Source organism: Lathamus discolor, chromosome 11 (genome assembly GCF_037157495.1).
Source record: "Lathamus discolor isolate bLatDis1 chromosome 11, bLatDis1.hap1, whole genome shotgun sequence".
Classification (NCBI taxonomy): Eukaryota; Metazoa; Chordata; class Aves; order Psittaciformes; family Psittacidae; genus Lathamus; species Lathamus discolor.
In genome coordinates, this window is record NC_088894.1 from 456,553 (window position 1) to 484,009 (window position 27,457).

Sequence of the window (27,457 nt, forward strand, 5' to 3'; positions counted from 1 at the left end):
TCTCTGGTAATGAGCTTATCCATGTGCTGCTGTGAACTGCCAGTGGTGAATTTGCCTTTCCCTTTGAAGGCCAGTGTGGTCTTTAAGTCACACATTAGTCAGTAAGGGGTCAAGGCAGCAGAGGGGCAGCAGAGTTACAAGAGGGAATGCACTGATGATGGATACAATTGCTGGCTTGGGCACATCGAATGCCGAGAGCTTGTGATAGAAGATGTTCATGTGCTCTACAATGGTGTGCACCACAGTGGGCCCTCCATTTGAGGTAATTCTGCTTTCATTATCATGTAGGTGTTTAAACGACACAACCCTGGTACAGCTGAAGAACAGGAAATGATGGAGAACCTCTTTGACTCCCTTTGCTCCTGCCTAATGCTCAGCTCCAACAGGGATCGCTTCCTGAAGGGCGAGGGTCTACAGCTGATGAACCTGATGCTGAGGTACCCACGTAACTGTGATTTTCTTGCCTGCCTTTGACATGCCAATGCACGTTCTGGCTAGATAGTTGTGTTTTTCTGTTTCTAAAACTTCTCTGTTAGCATATTTGTCTGTCTGTCTTTCCAGCATGTATGTCAAACCTTCTCAGACATAAGCTCCACTCTGTCTTTAGCCCTGTTTCCTAAGATGAGGGGTTACTATGGAGCTTCAGGAAAGTAACTGTGCAGATCAGTGGGGCAGATGCCCAGATGGAAGAATGCCATGGGTCAGGCCACTGATCCCCTGAGGATTTAAGACCCCTGTGAGGGAGAACCTTTGGATGTCTCTAGGGAAAATGTTTTTCTTTTGTTGCCAGTTGAAGCTTTGCTGTGCTCTGTGTCCTCCAGTTCTTGTGGGTATTGATACAAAACCTGGTTTTGTGAAGTAGGCACAAGTATTTGTTTCTCTTGTGTGTATTCTGTCACACCATGAGTCACCAGGGCTCCTCCTCAATCCTCGCCCCATCCTGCCTGGTGTCCTCTGTGCTGTCTGGCTTCCTTCAGACTGTGGGGCTGGTTGGCAAGTGCCACCATGAGGTGCTGTGTTCCTGCAGCATGTGGCTGGCTCATGTGCAGCAGCAGGGAAGTGAATAAAGAACCAAATGTGGATTATTCAAACAGGAACACTGGGTTTTCTTGAGGCTAATTAAAGTAAAGCTCCAAAACTAAGACTGAGAGGGAAGGCTCCCTCTGCCTGAGCGCTAAACTGCTAAGCCAGCCTTGCAGAACTAATGACTTGGAGTTTTTTGCCATGTGGGTGGGACCAGCATTCAGCTTTTAATGGATTTTTCCCCACTTTTGGGCTCTGCTGTTTGCCACTCTCTGCACCAGGATCCCAGCTGGAAAATTAGAATGAGGAAAATGTCTTCCTGGATACATTTCTCCCCACCAGTAGTTGCAAAGGGATTAGGAGGGACAAAACATGACTGAACTGCCAGCAGCTGCTTGTCTAGTGAAGGAGTATCCAAGACCTCAATCTTGGGATGCTTTGGGACCTATGGGTGGGGTTGGTAAAATGACAGTGGGGAAAAAAAGGGAACAAATCATGAAATATTTTCTAGAAGCTTCTATCACTGCTGCTCATAAGCACTGGCTGTACTGACAGTTGATGGGCTTGTTATTTTAACTCTTGTATTTACCTGATCTAGATTAGAAGAGCTGAAGCTCTTAGCTGGCTGTTTGAGCAAACCGCTTTGGTGAGGACACAGAGCATGTTTCCGGAGCTTTCAAACCACCAAACAAAGCCCAGTGCCTGAGAACTCACTCTGCAAGGGTTTGTGGTGTGTTTGCTTGTGGGTTTTTTACACGTTTTAATAGCCAGAAGATATTAGATGGCTGTTAATTCTGTTAATTACTGTTATCACTGGAGTGGTCTTGGTGGATGTTTGAAAGCCCCTTGAGGTGCTCAGTTTTTCTTGGGCAGTTCTGCTTTGGGAACAGCAGGCTGGTGTTGTATGTGGGGAGTGAGCTGTGGTAGTTGTCATCTGGGGCTGCACGGGAGTATCGTGCTCCTGTGTCTTCTTGATCCCTCCTGATAACCGAGGCAGAAGAGCAGTGCCACGCTGCTGTGATTGACCACGTTGCCCACAAGCAAGGCACAAGTATTTTTCTCTGCTGTCGGTGTCCTCTGAAGGCTGGGGGCAGAGATCTGTTACTTTTTGGTGTTACTTTGAAGGTGGTTAATCATTTTACTGTGGTCTGTGCAGATGAAAGGACAAATAAGCAAAGTTGAAAGTTTATTGATGTGATGGGAGATAGATAAGCTGTGTGAGAATAAAGATATCGGGCTGGGATCTCCGTTACTGTCTTTGAGAACACAGCATTCTGTATCTCATGCTGCCTCATCCATCTGCCCAGCTTGTTCTGTTAGTAATGGTCCTGCCCACAGACCTGCAGGGAAGTTGAGCATCTTCCAGCTGAGCGGGTAGCAGGCTTGAGAGATTCCTGTGGGCAATAATGGAAACAGGGCTGTTTGCTGCTATCCTGAGCCTTAGAATGTGTGGCCAACAGTATGAGGGGATGTTGTGCTGTGAGAACTTCTACTGGTTCATGGGAGATGGTGATAACACCTGAAAATGAGCACAGTTTGGGTGATGGGCTTCATGTGCATGTCCATAGCCATCAGTGTCCTGAGCAGGGCTTCACCAAGCAGGAGGTGAGCAGAGGGCTCTGGGAGACATCAGATTGAGCAGGATGGGGCCTGTGGCAGCAGAAATGAAGCAGGTGGTTTTGGAGGAGGGGGAGAGCATGGGTGTCTATCATTATTTGGTCTGCATCTTTGCAGCAGCGGAGAATGGTTTATTTTGTGGAGTGTCTTTATAAAGCATGAGGTGGTTTATCAAGGTGGGAGCCACCAGTGGAAAGTTTATAAATGTCACATGGAATAAAACTCAATTTAATGCTTTTAGGTCAGGAAGCACTTTTTAGAGCAGAGCCCCTCAGCCTTGGTAACCTAACTGCAGTTTGCCTTGCAGAGCCAAAAGAGAAGCCCAGGCGTGTAGTGTCAGTTCCTTGCACAGGGACAGGAAGCTGATTGGCTTTGCTGTAAAATTGTGTTAAGGTTTGGAGGAGAAGCAGCCGCTCGGTTCCTGGGGGGAAGATTCTCTGTTGCATAGGGAAAACAATGTATGGCTTTCCCAGTTATTAACTGGGAGCATGTGAGTGTGCACAGGGACGGATGTGGCAGAGGGAGCTCATGGCCATGTACATCGCTCGGGCAGCGTGGTCTGGCTCTGTGGCTGCTCAGTGGCTGCTCAGTGGCTTTTCTTCGCGCTGGAAAAGCATTTGCTCTGTGCAGAAAAGCCAGGGTGAGGACAGGCAGCTCCATCCAGCTCCCCAGAGCTCAGCTCCAGCCATTCCAGGGTATGGTTTTTATGACATTAAAATCCTTTCATGTTTTCTTGTCCTGCTGTTCCTAATGACCCTGTGGAAACTTAGACTGTCTCCTTACTAAATCTTGTGGTTAATTAAACGGAACCATTTTATGCAGCACTTTTCCAGGAAATCTGATATTTTGAAAGTGGGAAATTGTGTTATGCTAATATGGAAAGTCCAAATAATGTTCTTAGTGAAAAAATAAATGCACCAAGAGAGTTCTTTCAGATGTAAGGATATTGAAAGGACAAAAACCATGGTTAGCAAATAAAGTTGTAACTTGGGGTCCCCTGTGAAGACTGGGGTCACTCCCTGTCTGGTGACACTCACCTGTACTTGTCTTTGAATGAGTGTGCAGCTAAAAGTTACGTCAATAAGCACAGATGAGACCAAGATAAACTGCTTGCCCTCTGGCAGAATAAATATTTCAAATAAAATCAACTCGAGACAGTCCAGTCGAGCAGCTATTGATCTCTAAAAGCCTGAACTTAAACCATTGCATATTCCAGAGATCAGCTCTGTGCAACCTTCCTAAATGCCGATCAATATGCAGCTACTTCCCCTGAAAACATTTCTTATATTGTCTGGCCTCAGAAGTACTTTATTTTTAGCTGTCTGTGGAGGGGAGGAGTGGTGCTGAGCTCCCTCCAGCCCCGCTCTGGGGTTGAACTGAGCTGCACGGGCTCCCAGCAGCACATGGTGCTTTCAGCACAGCTCAGTGCCAGTGGGAGCCCTGCCGCACGGCAGCTCCCCTCTAGGCAGGGTGTTAACACAGGCTTCTCAGTTTGCCTGTTGTGAGGGGTTCATGAAGGGAAGCAGTGGCTTTTCTGTTCACATTACACAGGATGTTTTCATTTTTCCCCTGGATGAATTATGAATTCCTCAGTTTCTGGTTTAAGGGGTACCGGACATTTTGAGAGCATTTTCAGACCAGCCAAGTCACATTAGCATTCTGAACCTGCATTAAACCAGAATAGCCCAGAATCTATCTTCCTCCCTCCACATGCGATTTCTTGAAATGGGGTTTTCTTCATTACAGCTGACCAGCAAGCTCTGCTTACCAAGCTTACTGCTTTATTGAATTGAGTTATTACTAGATCTAAATCCTGATCATCTTGGTGTGTCAGTATGTGCCTTGTGTACCCAACCCAACTCCACTGCTCCTTTGTGCTGCTGTTTGCAGGTTGGTGAGGAAATAACTTCTTCCCTAGCCAGGAAATAAATAAGAAAATAAAACCATAGCAGTAAAGTATATAAAATGAAATAAAAATGAAATAGAAAATAAAAATAAATAAAAGACATTAAAAAAGAAATAACCAAGAGAATATTCTCAACCACAGTTCTGAGAAGAATATTTGTCAATATAATGGTTTGCCTTGAAGAAAATCTTTCATAGAGCTTGTGCTTGGGCTCTTTTTACTTCCCTTGTCATAGCCATTTCCCTTTCCATGCTGCCACTTTAACATAGTGTGGTCCAAAGCTCCTCATGTCCCTAAAAGTTCAACCTGCCTCTTTTCAGAGAGAAGAAGATCTCCCGCAGCAGTGCCCTGAAGGTGTTGGACCACGCCATGATCGGACCAGAGGGCACCGATAACTGCCACAAGTTCGTTGACATTCTGGGCCTGAGAACCATCTTTCCTCTCTTCATGAAATCACCCAAAAAGATAAAGAAAGTTGGAACAACTGAAAAGGAACACGAAGGTGGGTGTGCTTCAGATCCTCCTTATTGCTGTGGTGGAGGTGGATGGATGGTGAGTGTCTGATACGCGCCTGCAGGGAGGGAGCAGCACATCACCGCCTCTTCAGGGCTCCTCCTGCTGCTGGGAACACGCTTGCCACTTCCTTCTGGTATCAGCACTTCTGGCAATTCCATTTCATGTGCTGGTAATAAGTTATTTTACTCCTGTAGGGTCTGTTGTTTGAAGCTCTGACTCTGATGCAAAACTCCTTTGAAAAGAGTAATGAGGCAACTACAAATGTCACCTCAAAAGCAGTGTTTTCATGGCTCTGAGCACTGAAGTGTGACTCAATGAACATCAAGCATTGCAGAAATAAACTGCATGCTTTTGAAGTTGCCTTTTTTTTTTCCCTCCCTTTTTCTATTTTTTCCCCCTCTCTCCCTGGAAAAGTGCTTTAACAGAAATCTGTGGAGTCTTAACCACAGGACCTTGTGCTGGACTGAACCTAGGGTCAGTCCCTCTTACTTCTGGTAATGTCATGCTTTTTATTTTGTTGATAATCACAGAATCCCAGCCTGGTTTGTGTTGGAAGGGACCTTAAAGCTCATCCAGTGCAAACCCCCTGCCACGGGCAGGGACCCCTTCCACTGGAGCAGCTTGCTCCAAGCCCCTGTGTCCAACCTGGCCTTGAGCACTGCCAGGGATGGGGCAGCCACAGCTTCTCTGGGCACCCTGTGCCAGCGCCTCAGCACCCTCACAGGGAAGAGCTTCTGCCTAAGAGCTCAGCTCAGTCTCCCCTCGGGCAGGTTAAAGCCATTCCCCTCGGCCTGCCCCTACAGGCCCTTGTCCAAAGCCCCTCTCCAGGTTTCTTGTAGCCCCTGTAGGTACTGGGAGCTGCTTTAATGTCTCCCGGAGCCTTCTCTTTTCCAGGCGGAACCAGCCCAGCTCTCTCAGGCTGTCTGCAGAGCAGAGCTGCTCCAGCCCTTGGAGCATCTTTCTGGCCCTGTCTGGACTTTCTTGAGCATGTGGCTTGGGATCAACTTGATATACTGCCAATGATGCTTGAGGCTTTGTGTCAGTTCATTACTCAGTTCTGTAAAGGGTGGATGTTGTCAGAAGCTGGAGAGGCGTGAGGGGGTCTCAGGCTTGTCTCATATCTGTCCTTAACTCTCGCAGCAAACCAAGGGAAAATGAAAGGAATCAGCAACAGAACAGGAGCTGTAACCCCATGTGTCCTGTTGTGATGCTGTCCTCACAGCTTGGGTAGAACCAGTGTTCCCCAAAGCAGAGGTAGGAGGTGTCCCCTCTTGTGGACCTCGCTGCAGAGCATCTGCTTGTTGTGCTCTCCCCGAGGACAGGCTGGTGAGGAAAAGGAGGCACAAATCCAGCCAGTAGCTGTTTTCTGGAAAACTCTGCCCATGGTGAGCTGGTGCTGTTTGTTCAGAGCACCATGGCTAAGAGCTGGTAATGCCACTACCGAAGACAGCAGCATGGTGAGGCTGTGGCAGCTGCAGAGGTGGTTCTGGTGTCTCCTCTGCCTTGACCATGTGCCTTGTCGTAGACACATAATGGTGGGGACAGAATCTGCTGTGTCCTCTGGGATGTATGTGGTAAAATGGCAGAGATTGGTTTGGTTTATCTAGGCTATGTAATAAAATCGTGGGTTTGGGTATTAAAATACCCAGTTGTGCTCAGATGGTGGATTTAGGGGGTGTTTTGAAATCTTCATTTGCCGCATGAAAAGGAGGTTGCTTAATTCTGCTGTGAGAAAGTTTGAGCTAGAATGTGAGGCTCTGAGCAGAGATCTGGGCCTGTGGCTCGTGTCATTGACTTAAATTTCCAGTTTGGGAAGGCGGGTTAAACTCTCTCTCATCTGCTTAGTCTTGAGACTGCAGATGACATCTGAGCGCAGCCTTGGCTCCTGTGAGGATCAGGCAGCAGCCTGGAAAGCTCTGACAGGCCTGATCCTGCCCGAGTCTGTGAGAGGAGAAGAGGCAAATCTGCCCTGTGGGAGACCAGCGTGATCCGTGCATCCAGCCCGTGCCGTGCCTCCATCTCCTTAGTATTCAGAAGAAATGGAGGACATCAAGATGAGGCCAGAAATTGGCTTTATTAAAATAAACTCTCCCTAAAAGGCTGGGGCAGTAAGTCCAATTTTCTTTGTCTTGCATCGCTGGGCAGGTGAGTCCCTGAATTTCTGAAGAGGGAGTTAATTGAGACGTTTCGCAGGTCCCCAGAGCCCGTTGCAGCCGTTGTCCCGACACGTGTCCAGCAGCACAGTGTGGTTTTACTTTGCTAAGTGTTGCCCAGCAATTCCCTGTGCTGGGGGCAGTGCTGTCAGCTCCTGGAGCCACTGACTGGTCAGGAATGGTGCAGAATGGTGTGGGGCTGGTGTGGCTGAGTCAACGGCCTCTGTGCTGCGTTATTCTAGGAATGAGCTTTCTTCTGCAGCTCTGCTTTTTGTTTATTTATCAGAAAGGATGCAGTGGTCAGTCTTGTCATTCTGCACTGTGAAAACTTCATCCTGTGTTCCCAGTCTTTAACAAATACACCTGAAAAACCAATTAGCATGATTCTCCTCCGCTGAGAGAGCGTTCCTGTGCATGTCCAGTGGAGGAGAGATTCCTTTACAGGGTTAACCAGGAGAGCTTTGTAGCAGAGGCCTCAGTATTTGTTAAGAGCAGTTCTAAGGAGCTGTGCTGTGAACAGATCTGTTGTAAGGCCAGTGGGTCACAGATCCGGTCACACTGCAACTGTGGGGTCCTTAACGGGCTGGTGACCCTGGAGGCAAGCTACGCCTGCTTAGAGGACAGCCATGCTGAGAGATTCAGCGCTGGGTGAGGGACAGGGTGGCCCTGCCGGAGGTGTCTGTAACTGTGACTGTCCCCCCACTGCCAGTCTGGGTGTTCCTCACCTGCAGCAGCAGCCGCGTCACTGGTACCTCACTGCCAGGGCTCAGGGATGCTTTTGCTGTACTTCACTGCAGGGACACTCTTCTCATCCAGTGCTCAGTCCTTAGAGCACAGAATCTTTCCTGTGTGCCTGGTGGTGGTAGGAAAATACTCCCCTTGTCTGTCTTTATGGTAGTGTTGCTGTTAACACAAGAGTCAGTCTATAAAATACTGTTTATTTTATTGTCTTGAGGGCGGTGTTCTGCATGTGGCAAAATAATAAATACCCTGGCGGAAAAAACCTCTCTCCCTGTGGCTTGGTGAGCTTTATTTATTAAAGAAATTTATAATCCAAATTAAATTTGATAAAAATATCTCCTCTGTAATGCATTTTTCTCGCTTTAAAAGCTCCTGTAAAGGTGTCAGTGCTGGTTAGCTCCATTTTAAACACTGTCACTGTTTAAAAATTATTTTCCTCTAGGGAGCCTGGGAACAATTTTAAACCCAAACTGCACATATTTATGCTTTATATACACTGTGTAATTAGGAAACAAGAGAGGGAAAAATTCTTAACTATCTTTATGGATGATCTGAGCCTGAGCTCAGGCTCGTGGTGTCTGGCTGCGTACGTGTTATCTGCGCCTGAATTTTGCCTGACTTTGTACAGATGATGATCTACGTCTGAGGGGGTTGGGTTTGGGAGAAAAATCTCATTTGAAGCAATTTCCCTTTTCCTGGGGCACTGAACAGCTCTAAACAGAAATATTTTTAGTTGATGGCAGGAATGGTTTAGAATTTTCTCAGGTCTGTGGGGTCCAAATACCTGCGAGTGCCCCAGGTCCCAGCCCCGGAGGGAGCCAGCCCATCGCTGTGGTGAGCAGTGTGGCCTGGGCACGGCGGCACTGCGGGGCTGTGGAATGGTGTTGGGGGTCGTAGAGTCCCCTCAGTGCTGTGTGGAGCAGGTGGAGGTGGAGAAATAGCCACAGGTATTACTGCAGAAATGTCTCATTCCACCTGATGCTCGGTGTTGGTTTCTGTGACTGCCTGCTCCTGGCAGCCCTCCTGGTGAAGGCTTGTGTTCCCTCAGGTTGTGACCCGGGGGTGTCAAGCCAGAGGCTGAGCACTATGCATGAGGTATGGTGCAGCACACTGTGGCTGAAGCCGCTTCTTGTGGCTGGGCTGTGTGGCCAGTAGCACACAGTTGTGTAACAGAGCTACCTGTAGTGAGCATCGGTAGAAAGGTAGAGGCCAAACTGTGGAGAAGATGTGCTCTTGGCCAGTGTGAGCCTGGGGGCTGCATCAGACACGTGACATGGTGAGATCTACCCTGTGCAGGTGTCCTGATGGGGACCCTGTGGGGAGCCAGTGGCCTTGCTGAGCTGAGCTGGAAGAGCAGAGATCAAGTGCCTGGTGTGTGACAGCAGGGAGTGAACAGGAGCCGGACTCTGGGTGGTTCCTGGTGTAAATACAGGGTGAGGTTTGAAACGATGGTTCTGTTGTGACCTCTGAACGCAGGGGATGCTGTGTGTCTGTGCCAAAGACTGCTGCTGCAGAGCTGAGAGTCAGCTTGTCTCCATGTCCATGGGGCTGCAGCAGCTCTTGGAGCTGGAACCTGAAACTCTCAGCTAAAGATGAAGAAAACCAAATTCCCTCTGAAGTGGCATCTGTAGTGCAGCAGTTGTGACCTGCTCCATGTGCTGGAGGTTCTCCTGTGCTTCCTCAGGGTGGTTATTTCCAGCCTAGTTTTGCCCACTCGGAGAGCCTAATGAGGTATAAAAGGCTGTTTGTCCAATTCCTCTTCATTTAAGTGCCTTCTCTTGACTTAGATGTCAGGTTTACTTAGGAATGCTTAATTTGATAACCTGAGAATTAGTTCAGCCAATTTCCAAATGAGAATTCCTATCGCTGTGATTTCTTGTCCCTTCTCCCTCTCACAACAAGGAGATACTCAGCTGTACACCTGTGTAAAAAGCAACAGCAGAAACCCCATTTCTTAGTAAATGTGCTCCTGCTCCTGTGTAGCAGATGCTGACAGGCAGCAAAGCCCCTGGAATGAACCTGCTGCAGAACCAGCTCCCCAGGCATGGACAAGTGAGAAGGCAGGCACAGAAAATGGCCTGATGAAGAGTTATCTCTGAACTGGCCTCTCCGGCAGCCACAGGAAAATGTTGTCATTCGGTGCTCTGCTGAAGTGGATACCTGGGGAAGGCATCAGCCTGTTTAAACAGAGCTTTATTATGCCAATTTGTTATTTTACCGTCAAGCCTCCAGAACGCGACAGGAATCTGATGGGAGTGAGCCATGATGCTGAGGGCAGAGTTAGATTTATCTCAATTAGTGCTCCCTGCCTACAGGAGCACCACAAAAATAAACTTTCCCAGTCAACAGAAAGAATTCTGTTCTATGTTCAGCGTGATGGTGGGGTTCAGCTCACAGGGGCATTGTGCATGGAGCTCTTCTGGCCTTTCCAGGTCCTGCGTTACCCATCAGTAACATCACTGTTTTACTATTGTCAGTGTGTTAAGATTTAGCTTGGCAAAATACTGTGATACTGGAGAGGGTGACTCTGTTAGAATGCAGTTATTAATGCATGTGGAAACAGGTAACCTTGTTAGATGCTGCACCACTGCAGTAGCATGACTGGTTCCACCAACACAGGCGAAGAGCAGTCAGTCTGCTGCAGCTTTACAAGGCTGCACTGCAAACCCTCTGTCGGAATGCACCTCACATGCATCCCAAAACAGCCTGGAGGAGTGTCCTGCTTTCAGCTCTGACAGTTATTTTTCTCCTTCCTAGTAGCTGGTGCAGCACTGTGTGTTGGCTTCAGTCTGAGAACAATGCTGGTAGCACACCGATGGTTTAGTGAGTGAATGGTTGCGTGGTGCTGAGCTGCGGGCTGGGCTTGCACCACGACAAGGAGAAACTCCTGAAGTTACCTCTTGGTATTCCTCTCCTGCTGTGGATTCGGGCTGGGATGGATGCACACTGTGTCCTGGAAGGCTGGGCAGCGTGGCCTTGGTGTGAGCATCCTCCTTCCTGGCTCTGGTCTTTGATGTGCTGGGGCTCCATCCGTATTTCCCAGCAGAGACATGAACTACAGGGTTTTGTGTTTAGGAAGGGGAGAAGTTTCTGAGAGAGCTGTTTTCTCTGTTTCCCCTCGTATTTTCCTGCTTTGAATTTATCTGGAGACCTCTTTAAATGAGAGAAGGCTCTGAAGCGAATTCCGCTGGGCTCACCAGGGTATCGCCATCCTGTCCCCCATGCCCAGGAGCATGCTGGCCTCTTCTGCACCAGCGCTGCAGGGAAGTGGGCTGGGAGGCAGGTGTCTGATAGAATGAAATGTAAAAACTTAAGGGGGGGGGTTATAATAAAGGCAGAGGAGGGCAATGTTGTGGCTTGATGTGACAGGACCTCCTGCTGCTGCAGCTGCCAGTGCCAGCCACGGAACAGATTAATCTGCATTCCAGCCTGCCTCCGCCGAAGTCAAGATTGATCTCATTAGGGTGGTTTAACCGCGGCTGCATCCTGGAGCCTCTGTGCCCGTCTGGAGAGGGAAGAGCTCCCGGGAGGGGGTGAGCCTGGCCCGGGCAGGACGGGGCGGCCGGGCTGCGGCTGGCGCAGGGGAGCAGCGGCCCCAGGGCTGAGGCAGCCGCGGCGCAGGAGCCGCCCTGTGTGCGGGTGAGGGGCGCCCCTGACCCCGCCGCGCAGCCGGGAGGCGGAGGTGGTCCCGCGGAGGCGGCTCCTGCCGCAGCCTGGCTGCCGGCTGCTGTCGGGCAGCTCCGTGCTGGTGGCTTTCAGAGCGCTCGGATCCGGCCCTTCTAGGAGAGGGGCTGGCGGCAGCGCCTGCCTCTGGCCTTGCTGCTTCCTCCGCAGGGGCTGTGGATGCTGAGGGTGGCAGGATCATGAGGGGCTCCCGCAGTGACCAGCGCGGGCAGGGACCCCGAGGCAGCGCCCCAGCTTGTGGCCTGTCTGCCAGCGGAGATCAGGGCTGGGCAGCCACAGGGTTTGCTTTCAGGGACAAGGAGCAGCAGCAGCTGCTAACCCTGCTCCAAAGGGGACCCGACCCTGAGCGAGTGCTGTGGTGATGGACTTGTGGTTGTTGGGGTTTGTTGGCCAGGAGCTGCAGTAGAGCATAACTGGGATTTGGGGGCAGGATGGAGCACAGCAGTGCGTGTCTTTCAGGAAGCTGATAAAAAGGTTTATATAGTTTAGAAATATGTCTGCAAAATACTGTTGAGCGTCCTGACCAGGCAGCTGAACCTCTCCTGGGGTTCTGGAGTGATGTATTGAAAGAATAACCTCCTTAAAAAGCCTGTGTCAGCTGCTTCGGGCTTCTCAGTAGTTGGAAAGGTTTAACTGAAAACATGGATAAATACCTGCATGTGCGCACCAAAGCAAGAATGGTGGCAAAGCAAAAATGCATTTCCTGGTGAAACATAGTGTGGAAATATTCCAATGAATATTGAAAAAAGGCAATGAAGATACATCATTGGTGAGAACACGACTGCTAAAATACTGTGTCAACACTTCTAAACACTTCCAAAAAAAGAAGGTTGGGGGGGGGACATAGTGTGAGATGCAGAGCGCCGGCTGCCTCCTAAAGCAGCAGCTGCTGGAGCAGATTTAAAATAAGAAGTCTCCATTTTGCTGTATCTTTATTTACCTGAAGCAAACAGGATCTTACAAGGACATTGGAGGCTTTTACAGTGTTTTTAATGTAGAGCCTGTATTTGGTGGTGGTTCTGTGGTGTGGTCACTCCTGTGCCATGGGCAGACCTGGAGCCATCGCCCTTCATCCCTATTCCCTGCCCAGGCAGGAGCAGCCATGGCTCTGAGACCCATAAACCTGTTCTCCACCCACTCCTCCCCATCTCTTTGGTGCATGAAAAATCGCCACCACCTCAGGCAGAAATCTGTTTCTGGAAGGAAGCCCCATTTGTTCGTGGCTAATGGAACGGGGTGCCTGTGTGCTCCGTGCCACAGCGCAGAAAATGCATTCATAGGAGAGGGGATAAGGACAAGGACAGGGCCAGGCAGCCTGTGCAGCTTCACCTGCCTGTGGAGGCTCCCTGCAGATGTGTCTGCGCTGCTTGTCCTTTGTACGTGGTGCCATTGATCACGGCTGCTCCTGGCTCCAGGCAGCACCACGGAAATGTGTGTTAGCGTGGCTCAGCGGCAGGAAGACGATGATCCCTTTCCTCTGCACATTGCGTTTTCCTCTCTGAATGCAACCAATCTCAAGGCCCTTCCCTCGCCATCACCGTGGGTGAGGAAATGTTTATGGTCGTTATTTTTCATGAGTCTTAACCAGCAAGAATCCACGAGGACATCTTGGAGAAGCTGCAGTTGCGAATCTGTTGAGGTATCTACAGCATAAGGTCTAAAACCCTGCAGTCTGCGGAGCTGAGTGGGGCAGAACCTGGGCTTTATGGGAGCTGCTTTTTCAGGTCACTGAGGATGAGCAGGGCTGTGATCAGTGTGGCAGGAGTAAGTGCACAGAACCAGAGGAGACATCTCTGCCTGGGCTGTGCAGGGTGAGGAGCTGCCTGGGCTCCTGACAGACCTCCTGCTCCCGCTGCTCCTGCTCTGCCTCCTTGTGCCAGTGATGGGACAAGACCAGGGTTCTGCTTGTCAGCAGCTGCAAGCAGGGGTGCAAGTAGGAAATTTAATGCCATGTTACAGAGAAAATAAGCCCCCGTTCCTGATCTCAGCATGCAATTTTCATTTTGTATCTATCTCCAGAACATGTCTGCTCCATCCTGGCCTCCCTTCTGCGAAACCTGAGAGGGCAGCAGAGGACACGGTTACTGAATAAATTCACAGAGAATGACAGTGAGAAGGTGAGTGCTCGGTGTGTGTCTGCAGGCTGGGGCTGCCGTGTTGGGAGGATACTCGGTACCAGCAGGATGCCTCTTTGTGTTCAGTGAGCTACTGAAAAGCCTCGTGGTACCTGCTGCAGGGACTCACACTCTCATTTATGGTGTTATCCAGAAGTTGGAGGACTGGAAATGCCATTAGCGCTTGGCCTCCCACGTCCCAGGGGCTTTTGTTTCCTCTTGCACACAGCAGTAGTGATGCTCAGTCCCAGGCTGTGTCTGCTGCAGGCTGATGGTGTAACACATTCCATGGTTTCACATCGCAGCAGCTCTGAAACCAGGGCAGTGGGGAAGGTGCTGGTGTTTCTAGAGAAGCTCTTTGGCAGGGAGTTGAGGGGTTGCTGTAGTACACATGCAGCATTCCTCATTCTTCTCTTAGAATGTGTCCCTTCAGTGGTGTTTACTCTGGGAAATTCATTCCAAAATACTTCCATGGTAGTGGATAGATCGAAGAGCTGTGAGACAGAAACAGCAGCTTTTGCAAACCAGTAATCCCAAAGGGTTTGTGAATTCCACCACTTGGGAAATACTGGTTTCTTAGTACTCCTCACTTAGTGTGTTGTAAGGGTGTTCTTCATAACCTGTTCTGCCGCTTGCAGACTACTTCCAGTTCCAGTTCAGAGGAGAGCAGCAAAGCTGTAACTTGCCTGGTATATCCACCAGAGAAACTGGGGAGAACTGGGAGAGCCACAGCACAGGGGAGTGAGCTGGGGCCCTGTGTCTTCGCTGCCTTTTAGCTGGAGCTGATGAGTGCATACTGTGATAGGGGATTGGGTTGAGCTGCCTGCAGACTCTGTGCTCACCCGACCACATCCTTCCAGAACGTGTTCCTTCCTGTGAGTGACAGTCACCTGTTCCTCTGTGGAGACTGCAGCTGGAAGGAAGACAGAATGGCATGAAGGATTAAAGATGATTGCATTGTTCTTTTTTCTTGCTTAGGTCTCTCTCTTCTGCCCTTGCAGGTTGATAGGCTGATGGAACTGTATTTTAAGTACCTGGATGCAATGCAGGCAGCTGATAAGAAGATTGATGGAGAGAAACATGTATGTATTGCTGAAGTTTTGCTAGCTCATGTCTAACGCCTCTGCACAGAACTTGTGGCTCAGCTGGGGTCACTCTTCCGAGTTGTGCCCTCATACCTGTGCTGTTAGCTCCTTATTGTTGTTGCCCTGCTCTCCAGCTTCCAGTTAACCTCACGTAAAACAGGCTGAGAGCTTCTCTACAGCAAATACTCTTGGCCTTTTAGAGTGAATTTTACCAGGAGGGCCTAAGTCTGTGCTGCAATTTGCTTTCATTTTTACTTGGCTGTGATCTTCCTTGGTCTGGCAGATGGAGAGTAAGTGAAATGCAGAGAGACAATTACATGCTCATGTGCGAGGCCTCCTACCCTGGTCTTTAGAGTTCCGATCAGCTGCGAGGAAGCGTCTATTTTGATTAGTCAGAGGAGGCTGGAGACAGAGGCTGGTGAGCTCCCTGTGCTCCCTGCACACCAGCAGTGAGCCATTTGAATGACACGAGCCTTGGTACCACACAGCACTTTCTTGGAACCGAAGCTGAACAGACTCGTGAGAGCGAGTGAGCTGCTGGAGTCAGGAAGCAGCTTGCGGAGCTGTTAGCGAGCTTGGCCAGCTTCCCACAAGATTATCTGTATCAGCACTGAAGAGGGTGTGAGATTGATTAGCACTGACAGAGAGTAACGGCTGCAGCAGCGTCACGGTGCGCTTGGTGTGCCACTGGCTGCAGCCCTGGCAGGCTCTGACACGCAGCTTGGTGCCCACGGCCAGGCCGCTGCACCGGCACCAGGAACACTGCAAGGGCATCAGAGCAGCGCTGCTGCTGCTCAGAGAGGCAGAGGGTGAGTGGTGGATGGAGGTGAGCCTGCTGCCAGCATTCCGGCTCCATACGCACAGCTGCAGCTTCACACATGAACAGTGATCTGAAGGAAAACGGCATTTACCCTTCCCTACTGTCCCTCTGTGCTCTGTTCATCTCCTCGGAACAGAGCAAGAAATGAGTTGTTCTTTCCATTTCAGTGTTGGTGTGTGGGTTCTAATTCAAAAACTGGAATGGGTTTTCATGGCTAAAGTCCTGTGGTGTAATGGCAGCTACAGTACAGTACAGGAGCCCCTCAATGCAACAGGCTGAGCCAGTGCATGTGCCCTGTATCCAAAAAGACCCTGGAGCACTCTGCAACTGTTGAGTCCTGTAGCAAACAGCCAGCACAAAGCAGGGGTGAAGGGAATTTGAGTGTGAAGGAGCTTGTGTAGAAGCTCTTCAGTTAGTAATATGAACCCATTCATGTCTACTGATGCACAGGAGAAGAGAAACTAAAGAACCTCTGGTTTTCCTCCTGTATCCAGAAGACCACTGTGCTTTGGCCCCACTGCTGGGCTCTGTGGGCTGGAATGGCTGGAGTTCTTCACTTAGAGCTAAGAATAGGATTTGGCAGAAACATATCTGCAATGTATTGGGCACAATGGGTATGACAGACAATGCTGAGGTTTGTTTCTGGCTTGGAAAACTCTTGGGATTGCCATTTGCTTTGTTTTGTAGTGTACTCAAATGGACAGTGGAACGTGGTCTCTTGAGATCTGAAGTGGCTCGAACATTTTCCCCATGCAGAAGTAGTCAAAAGCCATCATTCTATCCTTTGAATCACAGCATTGCCTGGCTGTGACAGGATTTATGGAGCACTTTAATGTTTCTTGTTGTGGCACATGAATCATTGAAGTGGATGGGATGAACACTGGGTCCTTTAGAAACTGCTGTGGCATCTGGGGGGATTTTGACCTTCTGCTTGCAGTAGAGGACACAGGACCCCCAAATTCTGGTCGTCCTTCTCTCTGCCCCTAAGAAAATGATACCTCATGAGATTTTACAGGTTCAGCTGCACTGGCGAGAATGAGATCCCGGCCTGAGGGCAGAGTATCCTGGTGTAAGTCCGGCATTACAGGAAGTGAAAGCTGATTACACAAGGCAGGACCGAGTGTATCACAGCTGTTGTTCCATCTCTGGTCGTGCAGCTGGTGTAAGAAGCTCCTGCAGTTCTCCTCCTTCTGTCTTTGTGTGGCTTATTTCAGTGCTGTGGATTATACCCCAGCTCTTCAGCCTGCGGCAGGGAAGGTGTGGGGACAGCTGAGGGTGGAAGGGGAAGAATCACTGAAGCCAGGGTTTCTGAGGAGGAACCCGTAATGAAACTGCATCCTTGATGTAGCCAGTGGAATGGGATGGGGGCCCTTCTCAGTGGTACCCACTTGTTTGCTGCCGTGGAATCTATTCTCCAGTGATCAGAGGTCATAATTACCCATTACCCATGTGAAACCCGGGAGCAAAGTCCCTGTGTGTGTTTGACACCCGGCGCCTGTCTTAGAGCTTTTCTTAGAGTTTTTAGTTAACAAAACCCGGGAGATACCTCCTCCACCTCTCAAATTCTTCAGTTCTTTCCGTAGGAAGCAGTGGGAAATCCTGTGCTTTCAGCTCCCTTTAGAAGGAGGGATAATTGCAGGCAGCAGCGATAGCCTCAGTGATCTCTGACGGTGACAGGAAAAGACAGGAGATGGTTTCATGGTTTTACAGTTCCACAGAAAATTGTGCTCAGCAGGTTTGTTCGATAAAATATTCTCACCAGACACTTTGCGCTGTAATGACTTACAAATTACATGCTAATTGCGCTACAGTTAAGTCATTCCACCCTTGAAAGGGAGAGGTGGAACTCCTAGCAGGAGAGCAGTGTCCACACACTGGGATAGCAGAAACGGGAGTTTGTTTGTTTAAGAGGGTTTGGGTTGGTTTAGGAGGACGGAGCTGCCTGGAGCTGCATGCAGGTGTGAGAGCACCTTCTGAGCACGGCTGCACCACTGCCCTTCCTCGTAGTGCACACCCAGAGGAGTGAGGGCAGAGAAGCTCCACTTGGTGTAAGAGATAAGTTGGAATAGTTTTGTACTTGGTGTTTGCAGCCTTCTCCTCTCTGCTCACCTGTGTTGGCCTCACTATCCAACCCGCTGAGGTGTCCTTTCTTCTTGATCAGCACCCACCCTTGCTGTGGGTGCTGGGGAAGGTGAAGGATAAGGAAGGAGGAAGATGAGGAGAATCTTTTGGGTCCCACTCCAATGACTCTGTGGAGCAAACGTGATCTCTTGTTATCTCATTGGCGGATCCATTGTGTCTTTAGGTTTTGAGTCTCTACTTGACACCCTGAGGCCTGTCAGTCCTGCCTCATTAGTGTGAGAGGCTCATTTTAGCTTCACAGAAGCCCATCTTATTGCTGTCTTCTCCCATCAGCAAGGGGCATCTCAGTACATATTGTTGGCAGATTAGAAATGGCATCCGAGCACTCGTTTGGGGGTTAGAGCCTTGACAGCTTTGCAAGGGAGACAAAGTGGAAAGGTGACTGGTACTGGGCTGGAGGCAGATGAGCATTTACAGGGTGTGTGTGGCTTTAAAAAAAAGGCTGTGAAAAGGCACCTTAGAGCCATGCTTGTCTTCTAATTCATATCTGCCTCATTTACTGGTACAAAATAATCTCGCCTCTCCGTCGAGAGGGGCTGTTAGAGCTGTCGTCTTCCCGCTGTAATCAAGACAGCAGTTGCCTGGATCCAGCTCCAGTGATCGCCACGCTGGGATGGGAATACAGAACAGACACGGGCTTTGTTTCCTGCTCTGGAGGGTCAAATCCTGTCTGTGGAGGTTTTTCTGTTCAGGAATTGGCACTGCTGAGAGGAGTGGCCAGCAAGCTTGTGTGCAGAGGAGGGTGAGCTGTAGTTCAGCAGTGCCAGCTTTGCCTTCTTCCTTGAGTGGGGTTTTTGATCTTTCAGCCAATACTCCAGCCTCACTGTTGTTTAGCTTTAGAGACCAGATTTGATCAGACTCCTGTAATCCGACATGGTGTAGGGTGAGGAAGGTTGCTCCTTGCATAAAACTGGATTTTTGTTTTACTGGCAAAAGCTTGCTTGGAAGGTCGTGTCTGTGCCCATAGTTTTGAGAACCTGGAGTAAATTCCAGTTGTGCAGATGCTGGAATACACAGGATCTGGTGCTGAAGCATCGTGGAATAGAGCCAAAGCAGTTGACTTTATGGCGTTGGTAACCAGGCGTTGTTTGTTAAACTTCTCCTTTCACTGCAGGCCAGGTTTCTAGGGGGAAAGAAGTATTTTATTACCTGGGCTTCCTCTCTGCCTCCCAGAGGCAGCTGTACTTGCAAGTCACTTCACCAGCTCCCTGCACAGTGAGCATCCATCGCACTCTCTCCAGTGGGAAGTGCCCAGGGTTAGTTTTCCTTCTTGTGCCAGTAAGACTTTACCTTCAGCTGGACGTGAGGACTTGGCTTGACAAAACAGGGAAATTTGGTGGCCTGGATCCGCTCTGGTGCTGGTGACCTTGTGTATGTTTGCAGGAGCACCCCCAAGGAGCAGCGCCGAGCGTGTGGGTACGGAGCTCTCGCGGGTGATGGCTCTAATGAGAAAATATTGCTCTGCTGGAGTGTGCCCACCTGCCAGACGCTGCATAATAAATCACACGGGCTGCAGGCAGGCAGCAGGGGCTGACAAGCTGCTTCCTTTGTTTAAGAACAAAACCAAAACCCAAACCCCCAAATGGAGAAGGTCGCCTGTGCGGGCAGTGATTCCTCCTGTTGGGTCCGTGAGGATGGGTAGCAGGGTCAGCTGGTGACAGCCCTGGGCAGGGGGAGGCTGCTCCTGCAGGCTTTGAAGGAGACGCCGTCTGAAGCAGGCTGATGGAATGACCTCGTGTGTTCTGTCTTTGGCCTCTGCTTGGGCAAGTCTCATCAGTGACCGCTGAACGAGCAGGGGAGGAACGAACCCTCAGCATTCCTGTGGGAGCCAGTGGTTGAAGCTGGAAGAGCAGGCCTAGCATGGTGAAGCTGTGCTTGTGCAGAGCTTTCCGACCTGTTTATTCCTTCATCAGTCGATAACGAAGTTGGAAGCCTGATAGGTCTTTGAATCGCCTGCAGTCATGTTCTACACTGCTTAACAGCACCCTCAGCTGGCCAGTGGAAGGGCAGGTATTTGCTCCAGCGTGCCCGGGGACTTGGGACTGAGAGCCAGGCGGGTGTGTTCCACAGTCACAGCCTCTGATCCTCCGCTGAGAAATGCAATTGGTGCTTAAATTAAAATTTTAATTTCAGCTGGACACACTTCAGCAGCAGCAGAGGCAGAACCTGGGTCACAACTGGGTGAAGTGTCTGCGGATGGAGATGAGTTATTAACAGTGCTGCTTTGGCGAGAAATGTCTGGAATGTGTTTGGGGAACAAAGCTTTCCTTAAAATCACAACTGTCTCCAGCATTTTGCCACCCTGCTGGGAGGTGCCTGGGGAGGCAGAGAGCCTCACACCTTTCCTTTGTGCTGCTTTACAGGACATGGTGCGTCGGGGAGAGATAATAGATGATGACATGGAAGATGAATTCTATCTCCGTTGCCTGGATGCTGGTCTCTTTGTTCTACAGCTCATTTGTTACATCATGGCAGAGATCTGTAATGCCAGTGTTCCCCAGGTAAAGCTATAGACAAGGTTGGCAGATCATCTGTGTTTCCATCCATGATACAACAAGGCTCTACATCCTTGCAAATATGGCCTCAGTGCATAATCTTCTCTGTAATTCCCTTTTTGGGAGGGAACCTCCTCTGTATTTCACTTGTGCACGCAGCTTCATCAAGTTGTGGCAGTCAGGAGGGCATTTAATGGGTAGAGGCTGATGATTGTCACAGAATTCATACAATACCATTTGGGTAAGGTCAGTGCAAAATACTGCAGCTTTACGGGTGTGACTGCAGGGGGTTTGTGACACTGTCATGTTTGTGTGCCACAAACCTTCCTGCGTGTGGGTACGTGCTCTGGGACTACGGACTAGGAAAGGCTGAGTTGGGTGTTGTGGTGCTGGGGGTTTCTGCTCTTCCCTCACAGTGGTACAGATGGGGTTGTGCATGGGTTTGTGTTGTACTGGAGACTGATTGCTTCTCTTTCCTGTCCCCTGTCAGATTCGTCAGAGAGTCCATCAGATTCTGAACATGAGAGGCAGCTCCATTAAAATTGTTCGACACATCCTAAAGGGTGAGTTGAGATACTCCTGTGGATGTGTCTCATCCCTGCCAGCACAGCTGGGTCACCGCTGTGTGGGATGAGCCTTCACATGAAATTCTCCTTGATTTCATGAGCATCTTCAGGCAGCAGCTGAGTAGTGTGCTGAGGTGTGGGCAGGGCTGGAATCACCCTGGTAAGAGCCGGTAAGACCTTGGAGTGAGGTCACTTGCTGTTGTCTGCTGTCATGGAATGGCACATCACCTCGTGCTGCCATCAGCTGCACACTGGCTGGAACTTGCCGCTGACATTAACACTAGAGTCAATATTTAAGGGAAGGGTACATGCATGCTGAAGAGAAGAATAGTGGAGTCTCATCTTTCATTAACGTGGCCCTGCACTTCACCATCTGCACCATATTAGTATCCGTGGTGTATTTGTCTTGTTCTTAGTGTCAGATTAATATGGATTATAGCATTAAAGTATCCTCTGTAGCTTTAAAATGTAGCTGTTGTGATTTGCAATCCCAGTTTTAAAGTACTGCTTGTTATTTTTAATGTCTGTGTTGAGTTAGGGCAATGCTGGTTTGAGCTGTGGCTCTCGTCTGCAGCAGACGCAGCCGATTGAACTGGGCGAGGAGAGGGCAGGCCTCAGGCTCTCCCTGGGGATCTGCTGCCCACAGGAGGTGCCTCCTTGTTTAGCAGAGGCTTGAGTCTGTTCCTGAGGGGCTGTGTTGGTTTTGGTGAGGAGTCTCTTTCCCTCCGGGAGAGGAGGGAAGGCCGGCAGTGTCTGGGGGCTGCTGGGCTGTGGGTTGTGGTGTTACAGTGTCTCCTTCTTAGGCAGTAACAGTGGTGTTCTCCTGGGCCTCTTCTTGCCCCCTCTCAACACTGGCAGGTACAGGCAGCTTTTCTCTTGAAGATCCTGTCGATTTTCTCCCTTCCCATATGCAGGAAACAAGGGGATCAGAAGGATGGCTGGTATGACAAAATTAAGAGTGATTTTCTGACAGTGAGAGATTACCTGCAGCTATAGGCAATCTCTTTGGCTCTTATCCTTTGCCAGCAAGTGCGAGTTAATGCCTGCTGATGAACAGGGGGACTGGATAGGGTGTCTTTTCTGATTTTGATCATGATGCTTGACAATTCCTGCTTCCAAACTGTCCATTTCCAACTCGGAGCATGGCACACGTCTGTTTTCAGGTCCCCACACTTGACCAGGGCCATGGGTGCCCATGGGGTTTGTCTGCACACCTCGCTGCACCCACACACCTCACGCTCATGTCTCTGCCTTGTTGATTTACATGCTAAGCTGAATTGGAGGGCAGCTGCATTAAAATTTCATCTGGTGCCTCCTTTCACAGACAGTGACTTGCATTGTGAGGCTTTTTCAGGGGTTTCGTTTTGTCTCACAGGCTGGGGGTTCTGCAGGTTTGGTACTCAGCAGTGACGCGTTCCCTGCCCAAGAGGCCATACGTGGCTTGTTAATAATACTGATGATGGGTGCAGCATTTGGGGCTCTGTCTGCAGCTCTCCCCAGCTCTGATGCTTGGCAGCTCTAGAGACTTTTGCCATCACAGTAGTCAGTGACCTTAGAAATAGATTTATGGTGTGTCCTTGTGAAATAGAGCCGTGGGGCCCAGCAGATTCCTGAGCGCAGGAGCAGTGCTGAGCTCACCTGCAGCCTGAGCTGGTGACACGGGAGTGCTTCAGTAGTTACACACCAGTGTCCAGGTGTGCTCCGTGTAAGATTCAGCAGCTTTGACAGAAGCAGCACCACAGACACGGAGGTGCCCCTCTGAAGGACTCTGATGGTGGGATGTGGTTGCCTGTTGCAGCGGTGGGTTTGGCTGTGGAGCTGGTGGTGTGTCCAGGGCTGGGGCAGTGGGGACACCCCAAGTCTGACTGCTGGAACTGTACCCCTCTACCCCAAATGGCTGAGAGGAGGCTGACACCTTGGCTGAGCTGTTCCAGGCCCCCCAGCTGCTCCCGGGGCAGATCAGAGCTGCTTTATTTTTACTCTTGGTTCAGTGTGTTGCTCCTGTTCAGTTTTTATTTTCTATTTTTGCATACTAATTAGCTGCTCGGTTTTTAGTTTGATTTTTATGGCCTACATATTCTCCATGTTTCTCTGGCAACCTGACAGCTGATGGATCCCTTGGGGTTGCTCAGAATTACTTATGATGCAAGCGAGGAAGCCAGACTGTTTTCCTGTGGTAGGGCTTTCAAGGGAGGGGGGGAAGAGGGCAGGGGACAACTGAAGGCTCCTTAAATGAGTTTCTGCAGCCTGACCATTCCTCCTGCAGCTCCTTTGCCTGGGAAGATCAGGGGTTAACTTGCAATGGGACAGTTAATTCATCCTGTGGAAGAGAATGACTGAAGTGTGCTTGGCTGGGGGTGTTTTGGAGACTGGTCTTCATGACAGCGAATGGTGTCTGTGTTCCGTATGGATCTGAATACAGCCCATGGGACCTGCTCCTCCGGGGCAGCTGCAGTCAGAGGTGCAGAGCACCCTTCCCAGAAGCACCAAGACCCGGTGCCCAGTTAAACTTGTGGTTTCAGTGCAGGTAGTAGGCACAACAGGGAGCCAGGAAGGTGAAATGCTTCCTGAGCGGTACAACCCAAACCTGCTAGCACAGGTAATCCAAAAGCAAAGGTAGGAAAGTCAGGAACACTGTGCTGAGTCTGCCCTGTGGTCCCCCAGTATGTGCAGGCTTTACAGCTTCCAATATCCATTACCAGCCTCAGTATTTCCCTATTGATTTTTACCATTCTGTAACCATTGTATTTTATCTAATGAAGCAGAAACTAATCTCAGGTCCTTTCCCCTTGTGCAGCCCCAGCACGTGTCGGCTGTGGTTAACTGTGGGCAGGGGGAGCGTTCGTTGGGTTGGGTTTTTTGGTGTCTCACTGAAGAGGTGGAATTTTAAATTAAAAAGTAAATACAGGCAGCCTCGGTGCGAGATTTCTTTGGGGTTTTAAGCCTGGTGCTGGGGTTTATCTGGTTTCAAATCAGCATCAGCAACTGCTGGAGCTACAAGTGCCCTGTGCTGGTGCCCCTGCTCCAGGACAGCGAGGGGGTCAGGTTCACCCGCAGCAAACCTCAGCTCTCCCCACGTCCTCTGGTTACAGGTACTGTAGTGGTCTATAAATATTGAAAGGATTTCTCCCAGAGGCCCTGGCAAAGAACTCCACTTGTACGTGGAGAGGGAGAGTACACGCAGGAGGCTCGCACATCAGCCAACTCTCCCTGTCCTCGCTCTTTTCAGTGCTCTTATAATAAAGGCTTTGATGGAGCTCAGGAACATGTAGCAGTGCTGAACGTATAAATATTAAAAGCAAACTTTCTACAGCAACTTACCATTCAGAGGCTGACTGCAAGCCCTCTGTTTGTTTAGGAAGAGGGGAAGAATGTGGGAAGCTGGAAGGCGCTGCCCAAGCAGGCGTCTGCTCTGGTTTGCTAAGATTTGCTCAGCTCCAAGCCTGCTTTTCAGTTTTCCTTTTTAAACCTGCTTTGAGCATGCAGGTTATGGTGGCAGGAAGGAGGGAGCTGGTACGGGAATGAGCTGCTGACTTTAAATAGCGAGTGCCAGGAAGGAGAGCTGGGGAGGAAGCCTTTGGTTCTGTGGTGTTTGGCTGTGTGTGTGGATGAGCAGGACTGTGATCAGGGTCTGGTGTCCTCTGCTGAGGACAAGGAGTTTGTTTTGTACTTAGATATAGGCTGGTGTTTTCTTCCTTATGGGGTAGAAGCACCTGTAGATGGGATTGGTCTCTACTTGACACAAACCCCTCCTCTGGGATGCTCAGACCACGGTTAACCTGGGGTTAGGAAAGTTCATCAGCTCTGACAGCCCTGCCCTGGTGATGCAGTGTAAGGGGACCGGGGGGGGGCGGTGGGGGAAGTTCTTGGGCTGCCAGAGGCCGGAGCTGTGATGTCCATTCAATCAGCCCCAGTTCCGCTGGGATAACGGAGGGGCTGGGAGGAGCGCTGGGCTGTGGCCTTTCTGGTGGTTAGAGGCCAGAATGGTGCCGCTGGTGTGTGCCAGGAGCAGGACGTTCGTGCTGCCACCTCTGCCACAAAGCTTTGTGAGGGGCAGGAGGTGTTTCTTATACAAAGTTTTAACGCTGGGGATGGGAGAAAAGACACCGATGCTCCCTGCATCGGTTCCCGTTCGGTGTTGGCAGTGGATGCAGGTTTAGGCTCTGCTCTGGCTCTGCATGAGGAGCTGCCATCGCTCGTCAGTGTCTCACTCAGCCTCTGCCTGTCTGCTCTGTCCCCTGCAGAGTATGCGGAGAACATCGGGGACGGGAAGAACCAGGAGTTTCGGGAAAGTGAGCAGAAGCGGATCCTGGACCTCCTGGAGAGTTTCTGAGGCCTTGAGGTCTCGGCACCTGGTTCTGCCTCTGCTGCCCGCTCCGGCCTGACTGCACGATCAAAGTGACGTTTCTGTGAAACTGCTTCGAACTGGGATTTGGGAGACATTAAAGATAGTTTGTTTTTCTTAATTCCTTGCTTGTTACAAGCAGCCTGTGCGTGGGGATGTAGCCGTGTACCTTGTGGTGGGCAGCTCAAGGTTTGTCTCTGTCACCCGAGTCCAGCCACAGTGATGGTGTGAAGCAATAGATCAGTAGATGTGTTAGAGGTTGGGGGGGGTGGATAAGAGGAAGCCCAAGTAGCTCAGGAGGCTGTTTGCAGGTTATTCCAGCCCCATACACTAATGCAAATGTACATCCTGCTGTACTGGCATAAACTGGGGGGACTCAGGTGTTGGTATGTGCCCAGTCCAGAGGCTCTTCAGCAGCAGAGGGGACCCAGAAGCCAGCCCCATTGAACATCCCAGGGTAATCAAAGGTGAGTTTTTGCATGGCCTAGGCCATGTCCCTGCTCCCGAGGGGATGCTGGAGTGAGTCTGTGGGGTTATACCTGGGGCTAGGAGGCAGGGTGTGTCATCCATGACTTGACCAGACTCCACTGGCAGCCTTTCGTGGTCAGCCTCAGGTCTTGGCTGTGCTTGTCCTGTAGGAAATGAGGGTTGGGGCTCTCAGGTCTGGACTGTCAGAGCAGCCCTAAGCTCCCGCAGAGGAGGGGAGCCCCTGGGGCAGCCTCTCCCCGCACGCTGCGGGAGCTGCAGCAGGGCCGAGGGCCGGAGTGTGGTGGGGCAGACCCACAGCTCCTCCCATCGCCTCCCGCGCTCCAGCCGCTGCTCCCGGCCCTGGCTTCACCGGGACAAGAGCTGCGAATATTTCCCTGCATCCTCCTTTCTTCTGCTCGAGTTAATGAGTGTCTTCAGGAGCCCCGGCGGCTCCGGCAAGCTGGGCCCTGCCTCATTTAGAGAGATTTGCATGCTGGCAGCATTCATTTTTTATCTCCAAGAAAAATGCATTGTCAGGGAAGCTTAAAGGCTGCTTCAGCCGCGGCTGCAGCGGCGCTGCCGGCCTGGGCGCTGCTGAACGCTCCTGTTCAGGGGATCAGCGTGGAAGTCGTGGCTTCAGCAGCCAACAGAAAGCTGCAGAACCACGTTTTTGGTGCAGAACTTGTTGGAATTCCTCATTTCTTTGTTCTGTTTTTGACTGCTTCCGTCAGGGTGTTTTGTCCTCTATTTCTCAGTGGTGCTCGGTGTTGTACTTGAGCCTGGGAGCTGTTGGCAGCACAGCCAATGGATTTGTGGTCAAAGCTAGGCTCTGGTTTTCCTCCTGGAAGAGGCGCTGCCCGTCCCTGCCGCGCGGTCCCGGTGTGCCTCCAGAGCCAGAGGAGACGCTTGTGGGATACAGGAAGGGAAAATGCCTGGGTCTACCTGAGCCCAACCGCCTGTGACAGACGAGGATGCTCCAGATGCTGCTGGAGAATTAGAGCAGAGCTTGTTTCTGCAGGTCAGGCTTTACAAGATGGATGGTGAATGCTTCTCTCCTCCTCTCTCAGGGGGGAAAACCCCACTGGGCAAAGTTGGGATCCTCTGCATGGTGGTCCCGGTGTGCCGGCGGGGCTGGAGCTCCCGGCCCTGTCCCGGGTGCACTGAATGAGTCATGTGCAAAGGAGCAGGAAAGGCCATTCTGTGTGCCAAGGCAAGCTGGGGGCTGCTGGACTGGGGGCTGCGTGGGCTCTGGCCCCAGCACGCAGCACAGGCAGGGGTCGGAGCAGCCCGGGAGCATCCCAGCCCACAGCTCGGCCTCTTCAGCAGCTTCATCTGCTGGGAAGCGTTAAAGCATCACAGCTCCTGGCGCTTGTGCCTGGAGAAATCCCTGGCTGTGCCTTGGCGTCACTGGAGTGTGCAGGGAGAGCCCAACCTTCAATGCAGGCCTCGCTGGGTTCTGTCTTGTCTCTGATTGTAAACAGGTTTGACTGAGACGTAGATGAGAAGTTAATTAGAAGGAACATGATTGATGAGCGCCGGGTGATGGGGAGGTGGGAAAGTTGCCCTCGAAGGGAAGGGGGGGATGTTCTGCAGCGGGAGCATCGCGCTCTGCCCCGGCGTTGTCCCCCCTGTGCCCTTCTCTGCAGCCGGACCTCAGGACACGGTGTCGAGGGCTCTGCTCCTACAGGAAGCCCAGAGCTGCCAGGGGCTGAGGCTGGCTGTGGGCAGTGGCTGCTGCTCAGTGGGGAGAGAAGGGTGAGAATTGTGACTGAGGAATAGCCT

The 27,457-nt window shown here is 50.8% G+C and overlaps 1 protein-coding gene across 2 annotated transcripts in view; it reads left to right on the forward strand.

Moving 5' to 3' along the window:
• Positions 1-25,328, forward strand: part of CTNNBL1 (catenin beta like 1) — a 42,953-nt gene extending 17,625 nt beyond the window's left edge. Inside the window, exons 10-16 of one of the 2 annotated variants that reach the window (XM_065691232.1) lie at positions 289-437; positions 4,867-5,048; positions 13,660-13,757; positions 14,756-14,836; positions 20,165-20,302; positions 20,787-20,859; positions 25,107-25,328. In XM_065691232.1, the coding sequence (XP_065547304.1) occupies positions 289-437; positions 4,867-5,048; positions 13,660-13,757; positions 14,756-14,836; positions 20,165-20,302; positions 20,787-20,859; positions 25,107-25,195 (810 nt within the window). In that variant the 3' untranslated portion in view covers positions 25,196-25,328. Of the gene's footprint in view, positions 1-288; positions 438-4,866; positions 5,049-5,123; positions 5,419-13,659; positions 13,758-14,755; positions 14,837-20,164; positions 20,303-20,786; positions 20,860-25,106 lie in introns of those variants that run through there. The other variant, XM_065691233.1, reaches the window with a different exon arrangement.
• Positions 25,329-27,457: the final 2,129 nt, after the last annotated feature.